Source organism: Marmota monax, unplaced genomic scaffold (assembly GCF_021218885.2).
Source record: "Marmota monax isolate L192 unplaced genomic scaffold, Marmota_monax_Labrador192_F-V1.1 WCK01_AAM20220418_F8-fsc00051, whole genome shotgun sequence".
Classification (NCBI taxonomy): Eukaryota; Metazoa; Chordata; class Mammalia; order Rodentia; family Sciuridae; genus Marmota; species Marmota monax.
The window spans coordinates 6815244-6837339 of NW_026695202.1; the positions used below are offsets into that span (position 1 = coordinate 6815244).

At 46.8% G+C, this 22096-nt stretch overlaps 1 protein-coding gene across 9 annotated transcripts in view; it reads right to left on the reverse strand.

Moving 5' to 3' along the window:
* Large1 (LARGE xylosyl- and glucuronyltransferase 1) overlaps positions 1–22096 on the reverse strand; it is a 496807-nt gene that overhangs the window by 283011 nt on the left and 191700 nt on the right. For 8 of the 9 annotated variants that reach the window (XM_058574193.1, XM_058574197.1, XM_058574196.1 and 5 more), the window contains one exon: positions 3110–3181. The exons of the other annotated variant lie outside the window; for it this stretch is intronic. In XM_058574193.1, the coding sequence (XP_058430176.1) occupies positions 3110–3181 (72 nt within the window). The remainder of the gene's footprint in view (positions 1–3109; positions 3182–22096) is intronic. 9 annotated transcript variants of the gene reach the window in all.

Genomic DNA, 22096 nt, shown 5'->3' on the forward strand with positions numbered 1-22096 from the left:
ATGAAGAGAGAGTGGTATCTCGCGACATCTGAACTATGTCGCCTCCTGATATGGGGGATTCACTCAGCGTGCAGGAATGACTTAGCTAATCCTTTCAGGCATTAAGACTTCTGAGAATACTGACCGGTCTTTTCTGTGTATATGCGACAATAATAAAAATTTAAAAGAAACCTGAAAACATAGTTCTTCAAGTATTTTATTTACATGAATGTGTTTTCCCTGTAAATACGCTATGTTGAAGAGGAATTTCTTACTCAGCACAGAAAAGCTTTTATCCATCTACAGTTGCACTGATTCCATCATTCAATGTGGTTTAGTGGGCCCAATGTAACAGTCTTGAAGGACGGTGGAGCCTTACCAGGTAGAGCCCGATGGGAGGTGATGGGGCCATTGGGGTCACCACCCCTGGAAAAAATCAATGCACATCTTACGGGAGTTGATTTGGTGTCTTGGACTGGACTGGTTTCCATGAGAAAGGGTCACTATAAAGTGGGTTTGGTTATCTCAGCTGCCGTCTTGCTTCCTCTCTTACCCTGTGACTCTCTCTCATTCCATCTGTCTCTGTCTGTGTGTGTGTGTCCTCTCATCCATGTTCTTTGTCATGTGCCAGCCTTCACCCTGTTGGAGAACTGCCTTTCCACCTTCAGATGAACAGCCATGAGCCCTCACCACAAACTAAGCTGAGGCTGGCACCATCCTCTTGAATTTCTCTGCCTCCAAGGAGTGAGCCAAAAGTAACCAGACTCAGGTATTTTGTTATAGCAACTGAAAGCAGACTAAGACATCACCTGATTTATCTGGTAGTTTCAAAAAAGTGAAAACAAAACAAAACAAAAACCAGCTGTGTATTAGATCACTGCAAATCATTACATCTCAGAAGAAGAGCTAAAAGGAGAGAAATGTGCTCACTTGTATCTCAGGCTTGTTCTCTTTTATTGGACAGAAAACAATCAGGGGATCAGTCCTAAGATCTCTCCCTAAAATACCTACAGCTCCAAAAACTGCAGCAAGTAAAGTCAGGCCTTACATGAAGGGTTCACTCCATTCCTCACAAGTCCCTGAGGAGTGGGTTTTCCTGGAGCAATACACAGGATAGCTTCTCTATGCCACTCCGTCTTCTCTAAGAAGAGGACTGGTACATCTGATTGGCAGGTCTGTGTCAAAGACCCAGGAAGGCTCAGCAGGCCCTGCTTTCCTATTCTTTCAGGTCTGTCTGCCTAGAGACAGCATGTCCCACATGCCCCAGGGAGAGGACATGGTCTCATTCAATATGCTGCTAAGTCTAATTTGGGTGAGGAAATACAGCTACCTGTTTGAGACACATTCTCCAAATGCTTTGAACATAAGTGTATTTTGATCTCTTTCTGCTCTGTCCCTGCATGTGTCTCTCAATCCGTTTCCCCTACAGCCATGGAAGAGAGGGATATTACATATTGATCCTAAAAATTTCAGTGGTAGAAAGAAGCTTAAGCACCAAGTCACTTAGTGGAGAAGTAATTTCCACAAATCACAGACCACGGGCTGTCTATGAGTATCTCTGGGACAGGCATCATGTGCAAGGTACTATGAGAGGTGACACCTGGGGACACCTGGTGAAGACAACAGTCAGCCTCTGCTTACATGCCATTCATAGTCCATCAGGAGGACCCTCAATTGTCAGGTCAAGGGTTTAGCTACAAGTGGGACGAGTATGGAGTCCCGGGAGAGATGTATTGAGATCTTCTGACTTAGTAAATGGCCCTACCAGGTGGGTCAGCCCGAGACAGGGGGACCATCCCTTACTACACAGCCTCCCGTGCTCCAGAACTGCACCCCAGCTAGTTCATTGCCAAGTCCCAGATATTTCACTCCCCTCCTCACCTCCCAGAGCAGATGGATCCTCTCCACCCCCACCAGCATTCCCACACTCCCAGCTCCAACCTGGTTTCCCCTCTACTGATCCAACTCTCCTTCATCTGATTTTTAATTTTTTTCCTTAATTGTGACAAAATACACATAAATGGTAAGCGTTGGTTAAGTGCACTTGGTGACATTAAGCACCTTCATGCTGTTGTACAGCCATCACCACCATCCACCTCCAGAAAACTAGGAACCCATTAAGCCACTCCCCAGCTCCTCTTCCCCAGCTCCTGGTGACCACTATTCCACATTCTGTCTCAACCTGCATCACCCTTGTCCCCAAGCCATTCTTGACGCAGTGGACCCTGTCCCAAATACCCATCTCACCATGGTGCCCTCCATGGGAAATACCTCGGTGGCTTGAATTTATCACAGAGACAAGACTTAGGGCCCAGGGCTTCCATAATCTCTGCCTGATTCAGTCCTATTCAGACTTCAGATAAGCAGATAAGGGACCATGGCCCTCAAACTCAGGGAACTCTTCCCCAATGTCCCCAACATGTCCCCTTTGTTGGTTAAGGGCAAACACAGAATGCCAAATCTCTTAGTGGAGGGTAAAAAGGGAGGGACACAATCTCCCTCAGACAGGAGGGCCAGCACCTAAAATCCCTGGGGAAAGGAAGGCTTTGATGTGATTCAAAAAACCGGAAAACAAATGAACAACAATGACACAAAACCAAACAAAGGCCGATGCGCATGGAGCAGAGCGAAGAGGGAGGGGAACTGGACCTATTGGCCATGGCCAACATCTCATCCACGCAAGTTCTACCTTACCTTGGAGGGACCTATCAGAAGAATTGCCTCTACACAGCATTCTAAGACCACTTCCTCAGGCAAGGAGCAAATGACCCTTCCTTTATCTGCACCACCTCAATTTGCTCAGTCACTCTCTGCAGTGGACATTCCTCCCAATGTCATGAACATCATATTAAAGTTAAGTTAAATAATTGACCCACAGCCATTCAGCAGATAAGTCAAAGGGTTTGGACAAAGATCTGTCCCCCAAATCTGTATTTTCACCAAACTGTGACTCTTGTTTAAGCTTGAAGATTTTTTTTAAATGTATATTTAGATTTTTGTTCCAAAAGACAGTTCTATATTTTTATGCGGCACAGATACTAGCAGTACAAGTTGTAGGGTGATATTTTGGTAACAAAGGATATTTTTGCACAAAACATCACAAAGTGGCTGATGCGGATTCACGGCTCACCAAGGGGGCTGCTGCCAAGATGTGGGTCCCTGCTCCAGAGCTTCCCCTGAAGGGCAGGTTCTGGAGATGGACCTGGGAAAACAGGAGGCCACCAGTCAGTCACAGGTGGGAGAACCCTCTGAAGGACATCAACAGCCACCCAAATTCCTCTGCACATGAGGGGTGCGTCCAGCAGGTTAAACTGATAATCCCTACGTTGTTGATTCAACGTGAGGAAAAGAAATAGCAAGGTAAAAAGGTTTTATAACAGCCATGAAAGAGATTTAAGAATGGCTTACATCACAAGGTTATGTGGAAAGTCAAAATACGTTATCAAAGACCAAGTCGAAATGCATTATCAAAGATCACAAAATTAAAAGATAAAGTCTGCAATACTATGAGACATGAATACTGGAAGCCCATTTTATTAATTCCCATCAAGACTGTAATTCCCCTTGAACAGGGGATTATAAACTTTTCCAAAAATGTCCAAACACTAAATATTTTAGACTTTGTGGGCCACGTATTCTCTGTTGCAATGACTCCGTACCTTGACAGAAGCCTCAGACGATACATAAACAAGGGGGACAGCTGTGTGCTAATAAAACTTTACATGGAGAGCCAGATTGGACCCACAGGCCAGCATTTGCCAACCTGTCTTTAAAGGTCAAGAACAAGTCTTCTCATATCCTTCAAGCCTTAAACTAGAACTTGCAGAGCACACACTGAGGAAATTTTAAAACTGTTTTGTTCAGTCTTATTTAATTTTCACAAACCTGTACTCTATAAAACAAATCTTATTTATCCTACTTTTACAAAAGAAGAAACTGAGGCTCAGGAAGTATGAACATTTGCCAGGGCCCCAAAGCTTACAATGGCAAAGCCAGAATTCAAATCCTGGGGCGCTAAGCGTTTCATATCAAGTGCTCTCCCCATACCACGGGCCTAGCTGCATAAGGGTAGAGAGAGAGCCCTCTGTGAGAAGATGGGCGAACATGATGGGGTGACTCTCAAGATGTAAGAGGTCCAAATGCAGCTCAGGCTGTATCTTATGGAAGCAAAGAACAGAGGCTCAAACTGGTCCCCCCCAAAAGCACAGTTCACTGCAGATGCCAGAGACTACAGTAAAAGAGCACTTTGATTCTTGTAGGAAATGGAAATCCCAGAGAAGTCAAGGCAGGTATCTGTCCACCCCTAGCCGCCTCCTTCCAGCTAGTCTGCAGAATCCTCCCCCCTTGTCTGCAGAATCCTCCCTTTCCTGTCATCTGCCATCTTCTCCACTCCAGGGACCTGCATTAGGTCTCTAGTTCACATGAGAACAAGGACACCTGCAGAGTTGTACCTCCACCCTGAGTGAGCCCCTCCTGCTCTGGACCCACAGCTTTGCTCTGTGTCTCTGTCTAAATTGTAGCAGTGAAGAATCTAGTTTGTCACAGGCCTGCACAGGGAACCTCTAAGTATGGGTCACAGGGGCAGTCCCACACCACACAGCAATGACAAAAGAGGGAAGGGTCCTGTGGCACCAAGCACACTGAGATGCCACAAACAAAATAGTGTGTAGAGAGGCAGGCATGCACATCACCATGTCTAATATCAAAACAGGGAAATCAGTTTTGGCTTCTGTCATCTGAGGGCTACCATAGACAGATCAGAGGAGCACACAGCCAGCCGGAATCCAGAACGCACTGCAAAAATCCACTTTGAAGAAGTGAGATGTGTTTACACAATTCAGGGAGAATCTGGAGGACTGGGAGTGAGACCAAATCAGATGATAAAAATAACCATATGGATGAGGATCACAATGTGCAAAATTTTAAAAATACAATGGTGGGGGGGGGTCTTCTTATTTTATTAAAAAAAAGGATACTGCTTGAATGGTTGTCAAAAGCTACTTTTTGTTTCTCTTGGAGGCAAACTGTGAGAAGCAGGGGCCTTCTGTGTGACTTAAAGTTGATCATAAGTTCCAATGGGAGCTGCTAGTGGGTACGATAAAATGCATGAATCAACATGGGTAATGCAATATAAGTCATCACCCCAACAAGTACATAAGACATCTGGAGATCGAGGGGTGACTGATATCACAAAGACGTCTTCACTTTAGATAAGATTTTCACTATGGAGATGTAGGAGACTTCATCATTGTCTTGATTCCTTGGTCCCAAAGATCCATAAGAGATGAGAAGATGAATCTGCGTTCAAGTTCTATTTTTAGCACCAGCACTAAAACCAGTTCATTCTCTTGGCTGCATCTCCAAGTTGACCCAGATCTCTCTGCGTCTCCTAATGGCATGCTGAGATCTGAGGAGAGGGTGGTTATTGTGATACATTCTCCACAAATCTGAGCCCAGGGCACTAGAAAATAGACCCTCCCACGCTACTGTGAGAAAGAAGCACCTGTGTGATGGTTTTACCTCCCAGTGGTCAAGACATCCTTGAGGGAACAGAGGTGACATCCCCTCCCAAATGTTTTTCTCGATGTTCTTCCAACAAGAGTGTGTCACTACAAGAACAGCACGAATACTTCAGAGCAGCAATTCTGAACCCTGAGTACACAGCAGAATTATCCTCAGCACTTGGAATAAAAAACAAACAAACAATAACAAAAAAAAAGCTTTCCAGGTCCCTAATTTCAAAACCCCAACTAAGTGAACTCGGTGCATTTGGATGGGGACCCCAGAATCAGCCATATACAGAACTGTTCAGTTGGTTCTTTCATATAGTCCGTGTTAAGAACCACTGGTTTAGGATGAAACCCCAGCAAGGATAGACAGGCACCCCTGGCAAGGAGAAGAAGCAGAGGGGCAGGGATCTCCATGGGCCAATGATCTAAGTTTGGAACCCTATGCACTGCAAGAAGTAGACTACGTTACATAGGAGCAGGTGACGCATGATATCCCAAGATCAGGAGGAGGGGGCTGCATTCGGAGCCCACTAGGAGGTTGGAAGTGGAGCTTTGTTCTGGTATTAGGTGCAGGGAAAACTAAAAGGACTCCGAGTTTCTTTGAGTCCATAAAAAAAATTCTAAAATTGAAAAATAGAATTCCCTGAGGCTTTGAATGGTGAATCCCACCTAAACCCTCTTATGGGGAAAAAAAATTCAGGACAATGTTCATAGGAAATGTGACACAAGATTCCGAGAGTTCTACTATGTGCTTTCCCTTATAGGTGGTAGCCTGATGTGCTTACCTGTCTCTTAGTTATCAGAGTTCACAAGCCACATTGGGTACCTGTTGTACTAGCACCTGGGAGGCTGAGGCAGGAGGATCAGCCCAGGAGTCTGAAACCAGCCTCAAAAATAGAAATGAACAAACAACAACAAATTAAAAAGAAAAAAAGGAATTTGTTCTCTTTGTTCTCCAAATACTTCTAGGATGTTTTAAAAATAAACTCCTTTGCTAAAGTAACTTTTCAAACAATCTGGAAGCATTTCCTTAGCATACAAGTGGGCATTCACCTCTATCTAGAACACTTGTTTCTTAAGGTCTCACATCGTTAAGTATCAATTCCACAAAGGTTTTTGCCCCAATATCACCTGCTCTGCCACACCGTCTCTTACCACACACCATGACCCATTTCTCTGTATTATACTTTTTAACTTCATATTGGTCTCCCTCTTTCAAATGAAGTCTGAGAACAAGGCAACTTTGCTCAATGTCAGCCGTATTTCTGGAATCTACAACAGTACCTGACAAAGCACTCAAATATACAGTCACGCTATAAGACACAGGGTGCATGGGTCAAACGTGTACCCCAAAAGTTACATGATGAAGTCCCAACCCCCAGTACCTTGGAAGTGGTGGCCTGATTTGGAAACAGCATTGTGGTAGATGTAATTAAGAAACAGGAGCACGGTGGGCCCTACTCCAATGTAACTGAGGTTCTTACACAAAGAGGAAACTTGGATGGAGAGACAGACACAGTCATAAAAGAAGACCATGTGCAGATGGCACTTGTGTGCTGAGGAATGGTCAGTCAGAAGTCAGGAGGGAAGCCTGGAAACAAGGTCTTCTTGGAGGGAGCATGGCTTTTCCAATACCTAGATTTTGGACTTCCACCCTCCTGAAGACAATGAATTTTTATTGTTGAGAACAGTCTGTGGTACTCTGTTGTGAGAGTTGCAGAAAACCAATATATGGGGCTTCAAATTGAGGAAATTTGAAAGCTGTTCTTTATTCTGATTTGGGTCACCCAAAGCAATATACCTGCAGGCCCAATACCCAGTCTTAAAAGTTGAGTCCACATGGAGTCCCGGAAGATGGATAAAGTGCAGCAAATGCTGGTAGTAAGTGGAGAGGTAAGTGAGATGGACAATTCCAGAGATCGTGCTCAGATGAATGCAGAGGTGCAGGTGTGTTTACACCACAGCCCATCCATGATGTCTTTCCTGGACCTTCCCAATTCCAGAACTGAGATGGGAGGGCACGGGAGACCTTCGATGCACACATCCTTAAGGCTCTACTTGTACAATGACTACTGGCAAAGAGCAGATCTCACTCCATCCACATCAAACTTTCGGAAAGGTCATCAAAACCATCCCAACAGTTCTGCCATTCTCCTGGTCTCCCATGAACAGACAGACTGCTGGCTTTTGGAAAGGGTGAAGCCGCCCATGAGTGTGAAAGCTGCAGATTGTTCCTGTGTCTCGCAAAGAGAATCCTGAACGTTCAGATGTCTCGTTGAGACATTACCCAGAAGGCATATCATTATTTCAACTCAGATGTCTTCTCAGAATATACCCCCCTTGTCATCTGCTTTCCCAAAAAGAAAAAAAAAATAACTGTAAAGATGATGTTGTTGGAAATGTCATCTGTCTGTTAAGCAGAAGTGAAATCAAAGTGCTCTTTGTGCTAAATGTGACTATCATGGCACTTGAAACCCAGAGTGTCAATGTTCCTAATACCCTTTGCAATCACCCATCCAGCTACCAGCTGGAGGAGGCTGCAGAGACAGGTTCAGATTTCCTGATGTTGTCACCTATTTTTTTTCTTGTTAATTTAAAAATATCACAGTGTTTTAATTGCACTCAATTTAATGTACTATACCTGCCAGTTCCAACACACTTCATTATTTATATTGCTGGAAAAGCACTTAAAAATCAAATTGCATAATTTGTACTTGTACGTCTTTAAGGTAGATTTATATCTGAAACTGTCACGGAGCTGTGGCAGCGCTGCTCTGAATATTAAGTTTTAACAAGTTGTCATCCCCAAAACACGGGCGAGGACGAATGTGAATGGGTCACTAGTTATTTGTGTAGGAAGTTATGAAAGCCCGAGTTGAAATGTAAATTCACACCCCCAGCACATCCAAGCAAGGGCTCAGGGCCAGATTGCCAGAGTTCAGACCACAGGTCTTAGGCCCCTGACAAACATTTTGGGCCCCGTGTTGCTTTTTTGTTAAATGGGAAGAATAACAATACCCACCACGTAGGGGTGTCCTGAAGATTCAATCTGATAACATGTATAAAACTCTCAGAGCAGTGCCTAGCATACAGAGATTCAATTTGAGCAATTGATAGAATGAGCATTTCCTAGAACATTAACAATTACCATCCTTTGTACGATGCCAATAATTGTCAATACTTCACTCTCTGTTAGCACAATAGGGTTGACCAGATCGCCCCTAAATTTTCCTTGATCATTGCTATTTCTCAAATGTAAATGCATGGGGCTTTGTTTTCTAAAACTGTTTGCTAATTTGAAATCAATAATGATTTTGATAATAATCTTCCATCATAATCCTTGAAGACATTTGCAGAAGCCCATTCAGGGTCAACTGGACCAAGATCTTTTGGTGGAGTCCAATGCCACTCTCACTTTTACACACCTCTGTTGATGGTCAGGTCCCTTAACCAACCTGGGATAAGTAGAAGACAAGAGAGCAAGACTGGATACATCTGTGATGCGGTCACACCCACCAAGGTCAAGGGCCTGGTGCAGAGAGGCCAGGTGCTCTTTGGTTAGGGTAGAGGAGAGTGGACAGGAAGCCAAGCCTCTGCATGGCAGATGGGCTTTCCAAGAACCATGTGGGAAGGCATGCTAGGGGCTTGACATTGCAGCCCCACACACTGAAATGCTAATAATTCAAACTCTGCTATTTTGGGGGTTTTATTAGAACTTATGATAGAAACCTATTATGTTCTCACAGTTCCTTCAAGCTATACCAAATTGCATATTTAAATAACATTATAATGAAAATAATTTGTGTCAACACAGGAGTAACGATTTTCCCATTATGTGCATGGGAAAAGGGATGGCATAACACCAAAGTTGAAGACATATAGTCCAAATGACCATGATCTGGTCCTGGGCCCCATCCAGATCGTATGTGTGTGTGTGTGTGTGTGTGTGTGTGTGTGTGTGTGTTGCTATGCCTGGTATTGAACCCAGGGCCTTATGCATGCCAGGCAAGCACCCTACCACTGAACTCCATGCCCATCCTCTCCACTAGAGATCTTGAGCCTAAGTCTTAGTCTCCAAAAGCATAAGAGCCAATTCCTTATAAAATGTCCCTTTATATGTTATATATAATAGAATCAAGAGGATGGATGGGTGGAAAGAATATAGATAGACAGATAGATAGATAGATAGAAGATAGATGATAGATAGATAGATAGATAGATGATAGATAGATGATAGATAGATGATAGATAGATGATGGATAGATAGATAGATAGATAGATAGATAGATAGATAGATAGATAGATAAAATAGATTTTATTTCCAGAGAACCCTGACTAGTGCACCTTTATTCTAAGAGGTGAGGGAAATTGAGGAACAAAATGAGCCCAAAGTCATGGTTACTAAATGGGGGGACACAGTATCTGAACCCTGTCTTGTGGCCTTTCCTTTCTTGACCCACAGGCTAACCATATGTCATCCTGGTGACAGGGGACCCTCTCTGGAGCCCCCTCGTGGGTTCAGAAATCCTAGAATGGCCCTGGGGGTTTACCACCGGCAGAGGACCAACAGAGTCCAGTGGCGGTCACTCTCACCACAACTAGCAGGGCAGTATGGTAGGATGACAGGAAGCCGCTCGGCCTGAAGGCCATCCTCAGACATGGGAGCCCGCAGGCAGAGGTGCTGCAGGCAGTCCTTCCAGGATGCTAGCCTGACCTCGCTGTAGGGAACAGCCCTTACCAAGGTTAGCCAGCCGCAGGCCTGAGCGGGTTGCCCTCAGTCAGCAACATCTAATCACGGCGGGTTGTGCTCCAGAGGAAGTGGCTGTGTCTGGGGAGAGGAGCCATTGCAGACCGCCTCTCCCCGGACTTCCGCCTCTCTGTGTCCTCTCCCTGCCCTGCACAAGCTCCCCACCTCCAACACCTCGACTAACCAGTTTAGAGGGAACCTAAGAGAACCAGTATGCAGTCATCAAGGCCAGTGAGGGCACGGAGCCTAGATCAGGGCTGCCACGTGTTCTATACCTCCATGCCCCTGGTACCCACCGTCTGCCCTCAGCTAACAAACCTGACAGAGGAGAAAATCCCACGGTGGACACCCTGAGATCCCTTCTGGTGCTTCCTGAGCAGTACTGCTGATGACCGAGGGGTGGCCCACTTAGGGACAGTGAAGGACTGTGGAATTTCAGGAACCAGCTCATTAAGGGCAACCAAGCACAAGGTGACACTTCCTCATTAGTACATCCAAAGAGCAAGGAAAGTGTTGCCAACCCAGCTTAGCTGCAGCTAAGAATCCCATCAGGCATGAATCTCAACCCCCTCTACTCCAGGGACCCTTGGGTATGCAGATAGGCCCCACCCAACCCACATGCTTTCCCAAGTGATGTTCATCCCTCTCCCCCACTTTATCAGCCAAGAGTCTGACATTCTTGTGCTGGCAATGCTGGCAGAACTCCTAGACCTTTCATTTTAAGGTGTCTGGGGTGGAATGCCAGACCCCTCCCACTGCTCAAAACTCCCAACGCCCCAGACTACCCTTGGAGCAACAAGGGACTGAAACCTAGTCAGTTAGAACCTGTCCTGAGATGTACACAGCATGAGAGGGTAAGACAGCTGGCACAGGTTCCAGGGATGGGAACCCCCTGATACTTGGTGATATGCTGGGCAAATGTGAGGGGATATCAATATGCAGAAGACCTCCAAGGCAGTTCTGCCTGAAATGCTGGAAGTAACTCCTCCTGGAGACACCTATCAGAGCATCTAGAAATTCCTAAAAATACGAATGAGTAACACCTGCTGGCAAACAGCATTCAAACTTGCATTCCTGATACCCGGATTACAAAATCCAGGCAGGGCCCAGTGGGGGCATTCGAAGGACAGGGGTTTTCTATGTTTGGCATAATGAAGGCAAAGTCGTGCAGCATTTCCAAAGCAGGTACAGGAATGGTGGCATCTGAATCAATTGTGGTTTTGTGAAAATGAAGATTCTGGCTTTTCTTGGTCTGTTGTGCATCGCTATAACAGAATATCAGAGGCTAGTTACTTTACATAGAAAAGAGGTTTATTTAGTTCACAGTTTTGGAGGTTAAAAACCCAAGGAAGTGGGCTGCGGATATAGCTGAGTTGGTAGAGTGCTTGCCTTACATGCACAAGGCCCTGGGTTCAATCCCCAGCAACACACACACACACACACACACGAAAAAAGCAAGAGCATTGTCCCCATCTGTTTGACCTCTGTGTATCACAATGTGGCAAAGGCATCATGGCAAGAACCTATGCGAGAGAGCTCACAGAGATAGAGAGGAGGCGAGAGACCACAGAGAGCAGGTTTATGTGTTTAGACCTATTTGCTCTTTGGGGAACTAGCTCATTCAGGTGAATCCAGTATAAATCCCATCATGAGGGTAGGGCTGACCCAATCACTCCTCACTAGGCCCCACCCCTTAAAGGTCCCACAACCTTCCAGCACCATTACATTAGTGCTAAGCTTCTAGCACTGACCTATGCCCTTGGTCTAGGTGAATCAGAGTCCCAGGCATGTGGCTCAGCACTGTGCATTGGTAACCAAGTCTCTCAGTGGCTCATTCCCACTACACTCTAAAAACACTGCTGTGTAAAGTTCTGGAATCAGACAGGGCTGGGTTCTTATTTTGGCATCTAGGCTCAGAGCAATTTTATGAGAGATGCCCTTGCTGAGCTGTAATCCCAGTGACTTAGGAGGCTGAGGCAGGAGGATGGCAATTTCAAGACCAGCCTGGGCAAAATAAAAATAAAAAGGGCTGGGGGATATAGCTCAGTGGTTCTAACCCCAGTGCCACAAAACAAACCAACAAACAAATCCCCTCATCTAAACAGTGCACCTGTTAAAGGTACCTGTGGGTCTGGTAGACTCCTATGCCCAAAAATCTTCAAGGAGGAAAACGATACCATAAAGCAAAGAGTACTCATGCCTCGATGTCCTCAGCTGTAAAATGTAACAGATCACAGCACAACGCCACCTGCTGTGTCAGGCTCAAGCAAGAGACAGACAGCAATTAGCAGAGGACCTGGCATAGGACAAGTGTTCAAAAGATGACAGATGCATCTAGAATGGTACCGATCATCTCTCTACCTAGGGTGCACACACACGCAGTAAGTGGAAAAATAAAATACAGCAAAACCTGACAAATTAAGTCAGTAGCTCTCCTTCCTTGTGGGCACCTGAATCTCTAACCCACGAGGAGGTATATGGATTGGGCTCAGCTGGCAACTTGGTGAAGTCACGACAGGTCCTGAGACTCGAGTTTCCCGCAGTGCACTAAAGCCTCGGCTCAGCCCTGACTGCTGTCCTTCCCTGGCATGCCCAGTCCCTTACCATGTCCCAGAAGCACTGCAATATATCCAGAGCCAGACACTTCTCCCCACTTCTGCTTGAACCCCCATGGGCTGGAGAAGCTCTGCCTCTGTCCTGGGGACCAGAGAGGCCTCCTTCCCCAGCCTGGAAGCACTCTGCCTTCCGGCCAACCCTCTCTACACACGGTGGGGGTCCCTGATCTGACCCCAGCAATGCAAGTTGCCAGATTTAACAAATAAAACACAGGATGCCCCGTTCCATCCAAAATAACCCACAGTTTATTTGAAATTCAAATTTAACTGGCCGTCCTTATTTTGCCTGTTGACTAGGGCTCTCTACTGCCACATGGACCAAAACTCAGTCCCTTTACGAGAATCTGTGAAGCCTTATGCCCGATCTCTTCCTCTTTGCTGCCCTTTGAGCATCCAATCTTGTCTGGCCTGGGGATCTAGGACCTGCTGTTCTTCCAACTGAAGATTCTTCCCTCAGGTGCTTGCTTGCCTCCTCCCGGGGCTTCATTGAGGTCTCTTCAAAGAAGTCCTCCCTGACCTGCTAACAGCCCCCCTCTCCTCTCAGCCCTAGTCTCCAATTCTCTTTAACTAACTTTTTTTAAAAAAATAACACTCATAACCAGCTGATAGAATGCAGTTTGTACCTATTTCCCTCACTGAAAATTAAAGTATAGAAAGGCAAAGAGTGTAGTGTATCCATCCCAGTCATTCATGTATACCCGGAGCTGGGAACAACGGCTGGCACATAGTAGGGGCACCTAGCATCCTTCCAAGCCAGGCTTTCAGAGCTCAAGTCCCCTACGTTGTGTCATTTGAATCCAGACTTGGACCCACAAAGCCGTGACCTTTAACCTTCTTCCTAGCAATGCCACCCTCTCTGGATCTTGGTCTCCTTCTCTGCAAGAGCAGGGGTAGCCTTGCTGGTCATAAAGACTCCCATTCCGGCCACCTGGGTCCTCTAGCACTTGTCCACTCGAGGCTTAGGGAACATGGATGGACCCACAGGCCTCCTTCCACTCCCTAATTGGTCAACCACACCTGAACCCCCCTTGGTGATTCCCCCAATTTAGCACTGGTCCTAACTTCACAATTTTATGCCTTTCCTGAGCAGACATCCAAATGTAAAAACATGACATTAAGCACAGAGCCCTGGTTCAGAGCTTCAAGCCACTAAGTTGAAAATTATGGTTCCCACAGTAACCATCTCTCTTCCTCCTGAGCCCATGTTTGGAACTGTGTGTCACTGTACGGGCTGACAGATTTACTGCCTTAATGTGCATGCAAGTCTGTGTGTGTGCATGTGTGTGTCAGGCTGGCTAAGTTGCTCCGTTGACGAGTACAGAAATTCTACCCTGGAACTTCCCTGACTTTGGGAGGTTAGGTTCCCAGCAGCAGGTCTGCATCAGTGGCGCCCCCTGCAGGCCTACTCCAGACCTCACCCCAGGGGTGCAAGAGTTCTCCCTCCTCCAGGGAGGCCAGGCCAGCAAGGTCCCCTGTGCTCCTGCCACCCTGGGTCAGGGGACAACTTCCTCCCTGCAGGAGTTCTGGGACTGCATATTGAGAGAGAGAAAAATGGAGCGAGATGAGCAAAGGGAGGAAAAATAACAGGCGTGAACAGAGTGAGGGAGGAGAGGTCAGAAGGCATGAAGAGGAAATGGTTCAGAGAAGAGGGAACATATTGGGGGAACCAAAAAGTAGGAAAGACAAAAAGAAGAATTGGGTGAAATCCCCCCTTCCAAAAACAACGACGGCTTGAAGTGTAAAAGAAGAAAGAGAAAAAAGGGAGAGAAAAACAATATGGGTGATGGCCCCTGTTAGTGCTTGCCACAAGTGCATCTATCACAAAGCACAGGCAAGAACTCTCAGCCACAGAGTCCAATCAACTGTGGCTCCTCGTTTCCCTTGTGCTGGGGGCACCCAGGGATAACCCTGGCAACAGCAGGGGTCTGGAGCCAGGCAGCCCCTGTTCCGCACAGCTCCTCCCTGAACAGCTGTGTGAGGGGCTGCCTCGGCAAGCCCTGGTCTCCTCACTCGCCCACTGAGGACAGCAGTCTGCACCTCTGGGCTGAACTGAGGCCTCGCAGAGCATACAGGTGGACACTAATAAGTGCTATGGAAACTTGAGGGCTCTGGAATGAAGTGGCCCTGTGATTATTTAGACCTACCACCAAGCCCAGAAGTAGGCATCTGCAGTCCCAGGTAACCCTTGAAGAAGGTGCCCCGCGTTCACACAAGCCCTCAGGAGGCAGGAGGCAAAGAAGCTGCAGGTTCCTTGCATCAAAGATCCAGGGAGGAAGGAAGGAAAAAAGCATGAAAAGTGGGAAGACAGGAAGGAGGACAGTCCCCATCCAGAGACAAGGGGAAAGCACAGAAACCAGAGAAGAGAGGAAGACAGGAATAGGAGGGAAAGAGGACCCTGAAGCTTCCTTGACAAAGGCAGCCAAGGGAAAGGCGGTCCTTAGGGCCACCTCCACCTGGCATCATGGGCCAGCACTGGAAACCCCACAGGGTCCCCTCCAGTGTCTCCCCAGCTCTTCCTCCCACCCAGTGCCCACCCGTCTGCACCCACCCAACACTCTCTGGACTCCTCCAGGGCTGCAGAGCCATGGCCACTGCACAGAGCAAGCACTCAGGTGGACCCCATCTTGGAACCTCGACAAGTCGACAACTCCTTCCTGGTTGCAGAACCTGCAGGAGAACTGGGGAAACAGGCAGAAAGAGCCCTGGCCCCTGAGGGACAAGTGGCCCTGGCCGCTGTACCCAGTCATCCTGGAATTTCAAAGCAATGCAGAGCCACTATGGACAGCACTGAAAGAAAATACAGCACCCCAAACATGCGCCATGCAGCTGCCCAGCCATGCCCTGTGAGCAGACGTGGAGCAGCCACAACGGCTAAAGGTTAATCCACTTGACATTTGGAGGGAGGAGGAGGAGAGAGCTTTGCTGGCCAGGAAGAGTGGTTTCGCCCTTTTCTAAAAAATGGGAGGGAGGAAGGAATTAAAAATAGATTTGTTGTCACCCTCACACTGCACTCCAAGCATAGGACATCGATCCCAGCGGAAACAAGCATGGCTGGGTATTGGGCACAGTGGCCCCCAGGGGCTCACTGATCACCAGCAACATCGGCTGTGTAATAGGAAACCCTGTGAACCCAAGATGGGCACTGGATCATCCCAAGGCAGGAAGACCCAGGTCAGCAGCATGCAAGACGCATGCCTATCTGCATAGGTCCCCCCATCTCCAATCAGATTCCCACATACTACTACATGGAGCCCCAGACACCTCTCCTAGGTTCCATGCACGACCAGCCCATCACTTCGGGTCTCTAATAAGCATTTGCAAAGGCCATGAGGTCTCTTCACAACTGCCTCCTCCTCCTGTCTGAGGCAGGTCCTCTAAAGCTTCTGACATGAAGACAAAAATGACCCACAAAGAAAGAGGAAGAGTCATGGCCGAGAAGGGGAGCCCGGTCCTTTCCCAGGGCAGCAGCCCCTCCCTCCCTCCCTCTGGGATCACCTTCCAAGTTAGGAGCTTTACAGCTTCTGTAACACACTTCAGAAGATAACACTGTCCTTCTTATTGCAATGATTTGTTTCTGAAAAGAAAATGCACCAAGCAACAACACAGAACCAATCCCCTCCTATTTTAAGGAGTAAAAATCATAATTATGAATTATGAGAAAACATTACAATGCATCACGTTAAGCCAACTCCCTCCTTCCTGGGAATATCCAAAGATAAAAAGAGGACATCATAAAACTCTTGCATGTAAACCACAACTTCTCCTGTTAGTTGTGAGATGGTTAAGGCACTGCTTCCGGATCACAGAGCCCTTCACTTGGCTGCCAGCCCGCAGGCCGTGTGCGTAGGGAGTTTTCCTCAGCACCAATCACATATTGGCCTGTCACTCTGCTCTCCTGGATGCTTGGAGTTTTTCAAAATGTCCATATGCGATTCTGCTGTTCTCCTAACTGCAACTGTATCGACTGCCTAGAACTTGGAAGTACTGAAAGTACTATATCAATTTTTGCAAATGAAATGTAAAATTTCCCTATTAAAATCACCCCAAAAGTGTGGTATTGAGGTATGCACATTTTGAAAAGTTGAGTATTTAAAAAAAAGGCAGCGGCATCATTACTAACCATGGCCAAACAGTGGAAAAACCCCAATATTCATCCACAGATGGATGGATTAAAAAAAAAGTCTCTCTCTCTCTCTCTCTCTCTCTCTCTCTCACACACACACACACACACACACCACTGGAATATTAGTCAGCCTTAAATAAATGAAGATTCTGACACATACAACCTGGATAACCTGAAAGATACCACACTGAACACCACAAACCAGACACAAAAGGACAAGTTTGTGATTCCAGGTCTGTGAGGGATCCAGAGTAGTCAAGTTCATGACCACAGACAGTAGAACAAGGGTTCCAGGGAGGGAAGAGTGGAGGCAAGGGCAGTTACTGTTTGATTGACAGAGCTTAGGTCCCAGGTGGTGAACACCACTGGCGGTGCTCGGAGGAAGTGGTTGCAAAGCTGTGAATGTCCCCATGATGACCACAGCACATGCTTAGAAATGGGTGCGACAGAGAAGTTTACATCATGTACACCTTATGTAAACAAACAAAGGAGCCACTCCACTAGGAAATCTCATCCCAGAGGTCCACGTCTCCAGGGCCTTGTGCTATGGGCACACACTGCAGAATTGTGTACCTGGCTCCAGGCCAGGGATAGGCAGAGCCCACATCGTTTATTTGTTTGTTTCTGCTGCTGGGGATGGAAACCAGGGCCTCACACATGCCAGGCAAAACCTCTACCCCTGAGCCAAGTCCCTTGCCCTAGTGACATTTTATTCAGGGGTCCACACCATTCAAAGCATTTCAGACAGGTTACACTCCCAAGGGGACTCCTTTGGTCACCATTGTCTTGATCTTGGGAGCTGGGGAATGTTTTTTTCTTGGTGACATCAGCATTGTTGGATGGCATGTTGGGTGTGAGAAACAGGAGCCCTCACCAGTGAGAGGGTGTTTTAAGAAGGTGGACAGGTGAAAAAGCTTTTCATAACATGGAACAGATGCTGAGAGAGGCTGACACTGGTGTCCTTAGGGATGGTGTCTCAGGGGTGTTGCCAAAGCTGCCCTGTCCCCAGCCACTCCTGGGGAGGAATTCTGTTTGCCTGATGCTAAGTACTGAGGTGACTGCAGTGGTCCTGGAGACAATGCTATGCCTGCTCCCGGTGATGCCTTCTGCAAGATGGTGTCAGGGCAACTGAGAGGGCAGTGGACAGAGACCCCACAGATGCTTTTAAAACAGCCTGAATCCTTTTGGCCCTACCAATGAAAGACTGTTTAATAAACACCTCTTCGTGGAGCAGAATCTAGTTGAAGAAATTTTATTTTCCACATATGTGGAAAGGCTCTTCTACCTCAAACTTTTTGGTTACAACTATTACAGACAAGTGGAGCGAAACATGATCCAAATTGATGGATGAACAGTAGTGTGTGTGTGTGTGTGGGGGGTGCTCCCAGCTCCCTTTCCGCTATAGAGGCTTACATCAGATTTTATCTAAGAAATGGCTCACAGTTACCTTTGTATGGTAGGTGCTGATTTCAAGGACAGGGAGATTAGAGAAATCAGAGTTTGGACCTATCTTTACAAAGTAAGAGAAGCACATTAAGTGCTTGTGGGGCCTCTTCCGTGGAAGGGTCCTGTATCTAGACTATATCCCTTTTGAGATCCATGTTCTCTGTGCAGCTGATTAAGAATCCCCTCATTCTATAAGTGACTAGCAGAGAGCTGGGAAGACTTTATTTATTTATTTATTTATTTATTCTGGGTAAACAACCAATTGCCAGTTGATGCACAAGAGCAAGAGACCACACAACCTATGATTCTTTGAGAACTATTTCCCTTAACATTTTATTATGAAAAATCTCAAGCATGCAGTAAAGCTGGAGGAATTTTATAATGAACATAAATATACACATGCCTACACCAGAGCACGAACATCTTAACAGAGCTGATTTATCACAGCTGTCTCCCCTTCTTTCCTTCCACCAAACCATCTTTCTTTTATTTTTTTTCGAAGTCAATGCATTTCAAACAGTACGTTAGTGATCTGCACACCTCTTCCCAGGCATTTCAGTATGTACAGCATTACTTACGCCGTGGCCTAAGGTTGTTCTGTAGCTTGTTTACAGGATATTTTCTTCTTTTCAGGTAAAAGGTAACAAACAGTGAGACGCAGAGCAAAGGGTGAGTTTGGACAGATGCACATACCTGCACCACCAACACCCCTCTCGGGCCACATGTCACTTGGGGTGACTCTGAGGTTCCCTCAAGCCTCCTCCCAGTCATCTCTGCTCCCACCACTTCCCTAATGGAGCTTCATTCTAGACTGGTTCTCCTGTTCCCGGCTCCATCTATTAAGAATCCTGGAGGGTTTGCTCTGCGGAGCCGGCTGGCTTGCTTTCTTCAAATTATCCACGTTGGACACGCTGGCTGTCCGTTTTGTATGTATGGGTCAGCGAGTGGTACGCTGTGGTCATAACACAAGTCACTGATCCATTTTCTCAGTATTGAACACCTGGGCTATTTATAGTTTGGGGATAACTGCAAGTGAACCCAAAGGCTTGGAGAGTGGGTGCAGATCAGGTTCTGTAAGAGACCACCAGATGTCTCAGCAGAAGGGTTGGAGCACTTTGTACTCCCACCAAGATCACATCAGTTCCAGATGCACGGTTTCCTTGCCAACTGGTGACACTTTCCACTTTTGTTGTAGCTGCTGTCATTTTAAATGTTAGACCATATAGTGGGTTCATAGTGGGTCTTGCTTTGCTCTTTCCTGACTTCTCGTGGGGTATGGGGCACCCGAACATATGTTAGAATTCCATTTACCTCTGGTGCTTTTCTGCGCATCTCCAAAGATACCTTTTTGAGCCTTGGCTCCCTGTGCTGCATTACCGATGCAGACTTGCTCATTCTCTGCCAGGGCCATCCATCACCCCACTTGTGTGAGGTGCACAGCACGTAGCTCCCATCACATCCTCCCCCCATTCCCTCTCACAGCAGGACTGCCTTGAATATCCCCTGCCTGCACCGAGAGCCGCATTACACACTTGCCAAACTCCTCTACATCTTGGACTCTACTGTAAATCTTAATTGCCACCCAGCAGACACCAGCCTGAGAGAGAGAGGTGGAGATCACCCCTTGCTCCCCTCTGCTGTCCCCTGGCTAGCTAGAGCAAGGGAGGGCTTTCCTTTTGGAGAAGATGCAGTTAGACCCTTCCCCACACACATCTACTCCCAAACTTCTATGGGACCAAAAAGAAAGGCACCCACCCTCTGACACAGATCTTGGCGGAGGATGCATGATCCTTAAATGAGGAGGAGCCCCATGGCTTCTGGCCCTTTTCCCGGGTTCTGTGTGGCTCTCAACGGTGTCCCTAGCAGCACAGCTCGGCCTCCACCGCCCCTCACAGAATTAGGCAAGCCTCCTGCTAATGGTGATAAATTCTTTTCTGTGCAAACTCCTACATTCTGTCATCTGGACTGAACTCTCGGGGACACAGTCCTGCGGCTAATTACTAGCAGAGTGGGGACCAAAACCCAGATCTCGGCGCTTTCTTCTGCAGTGTGCTGCCAGAGTCCCTCTCTTAACGCTGTTCTTCAAAGAAGAAACAGTTGAAAGCCCCACATTCTATTTTGAGAACATGCACAGGGAATGAAATGTTTGTATTCCGCTGTCGCCTCCTCCTCACCCCACCTGTGCGGCTGCCTCTCCCAGGTTGGTTCAACTGCTGCTCAGGAATCAGACGCCGCGGGTCCTTGTTCGACAGCACAATGCTGTCAGCGATGAGCATATTTTTCTGCTGAGGCTCGAGGCTGGAGCTGAATTACTCATGACACTTGTTTCTTAAAAGATTAAATTCACTCTAGTAAACAGAAGGACAGGATCTGCATTGGCATTTCACAGACAAACCCTCAACTTAGAACTTAAAGATCTAGAAATTTCAGCTCAGCCGCATCCCAGCTAGGGCCACTCATCAAGCCCTTCTTGAATTTCCACTCATGTGGCCCAACTGGCTTTCCTTGCTGCTCTGCAAACAAGATGAGGTGTGTCCTGCAATGCCCCCTCGATTGGATCTGCATGCTTTTGATATTCTTCCTATATGCATCCTAATGCCACTCTTATATCTATTCCACACACCCTCACTTACTCTTTTCCCAAGGCATTTGTGTGATTCAGTCTTTTATTCCTATGTGTTCACTGACCATCTCTCCTCAGTATTCCCAGTGCTAGAATAGTAGGCAGTCCCTGAATATTTGAGAAGTGACCAATGGCCACCTGCAGGTCTGGTGCAGACTCAGAGACCTCGTCTATTTAACCAGGCTCCCAATGCTGACCCTGGACAACTGTGGAAAACACTATCTGAAACCAGTTATATGCAACCACGGCTGTGACAACGTGTGCTTTTAATGCACGGTGGGTATTTTTAAAAGTTTACTCTAAGACAAAGAGTTTTTCACACTCTTCAATGTCTGAAGTCGAGAATCGTCTTCCGAGAACTGCAGACCGCACAGCAGCCGAGATGCAGTTGGAGCTGGGGGGGTGGGAGGGGCATGCATAGAACTCATAGAGGGGCATCCACAGCCCTGAGAGGAGGGTCCATTTTTAACTGCTATAACCCAGACAGATGTGGGAAAGGGCAGGGAGATGAAGAATCAGGTGATTAGCTATGTTCCTGAAAGACGAGCCAGGACACAGCCAGCCCCGAGCGGCCCAGCAGCCTCCTTGTAAGTCGTGTGGCTCTCTTAAGGACACAGAGGTCAGCACGAGGCAGAGATGTGTGGAGTGGCTGACCCTGGGTGGAAAAGAAGCCAAAGAGTGGAGAAGTTTGGGAACCCCTGAACCCACATCTCTGCCCTTGTTTCCAGTAAAACAGGATAAAAACTCATCTAATTAAGTCAAAAAGGCTCTTTCAATAAGTATAAAAGAAAGATTCAAAGAGCTGAGAAGGCATTGTGTTCTGCCTTAATTAAAAGTCTTTTTTAATTCCTTGTCTTTACATAAAATAACAGTGTGCTTTAGAATCAGCTGCACTGCAGATTAGTCAGAACTGGAAATTTGTTTCCAAAAAAAAAAAAAAAATTATTAACAAGACTCCAACCACCCTTGACTACAAATATTTCTCCTCTGCTTCATCCAACGACTTAATTCCTCTCTGTTTAATTTCCGGATCCATTTCCAAGCCTGACCTAC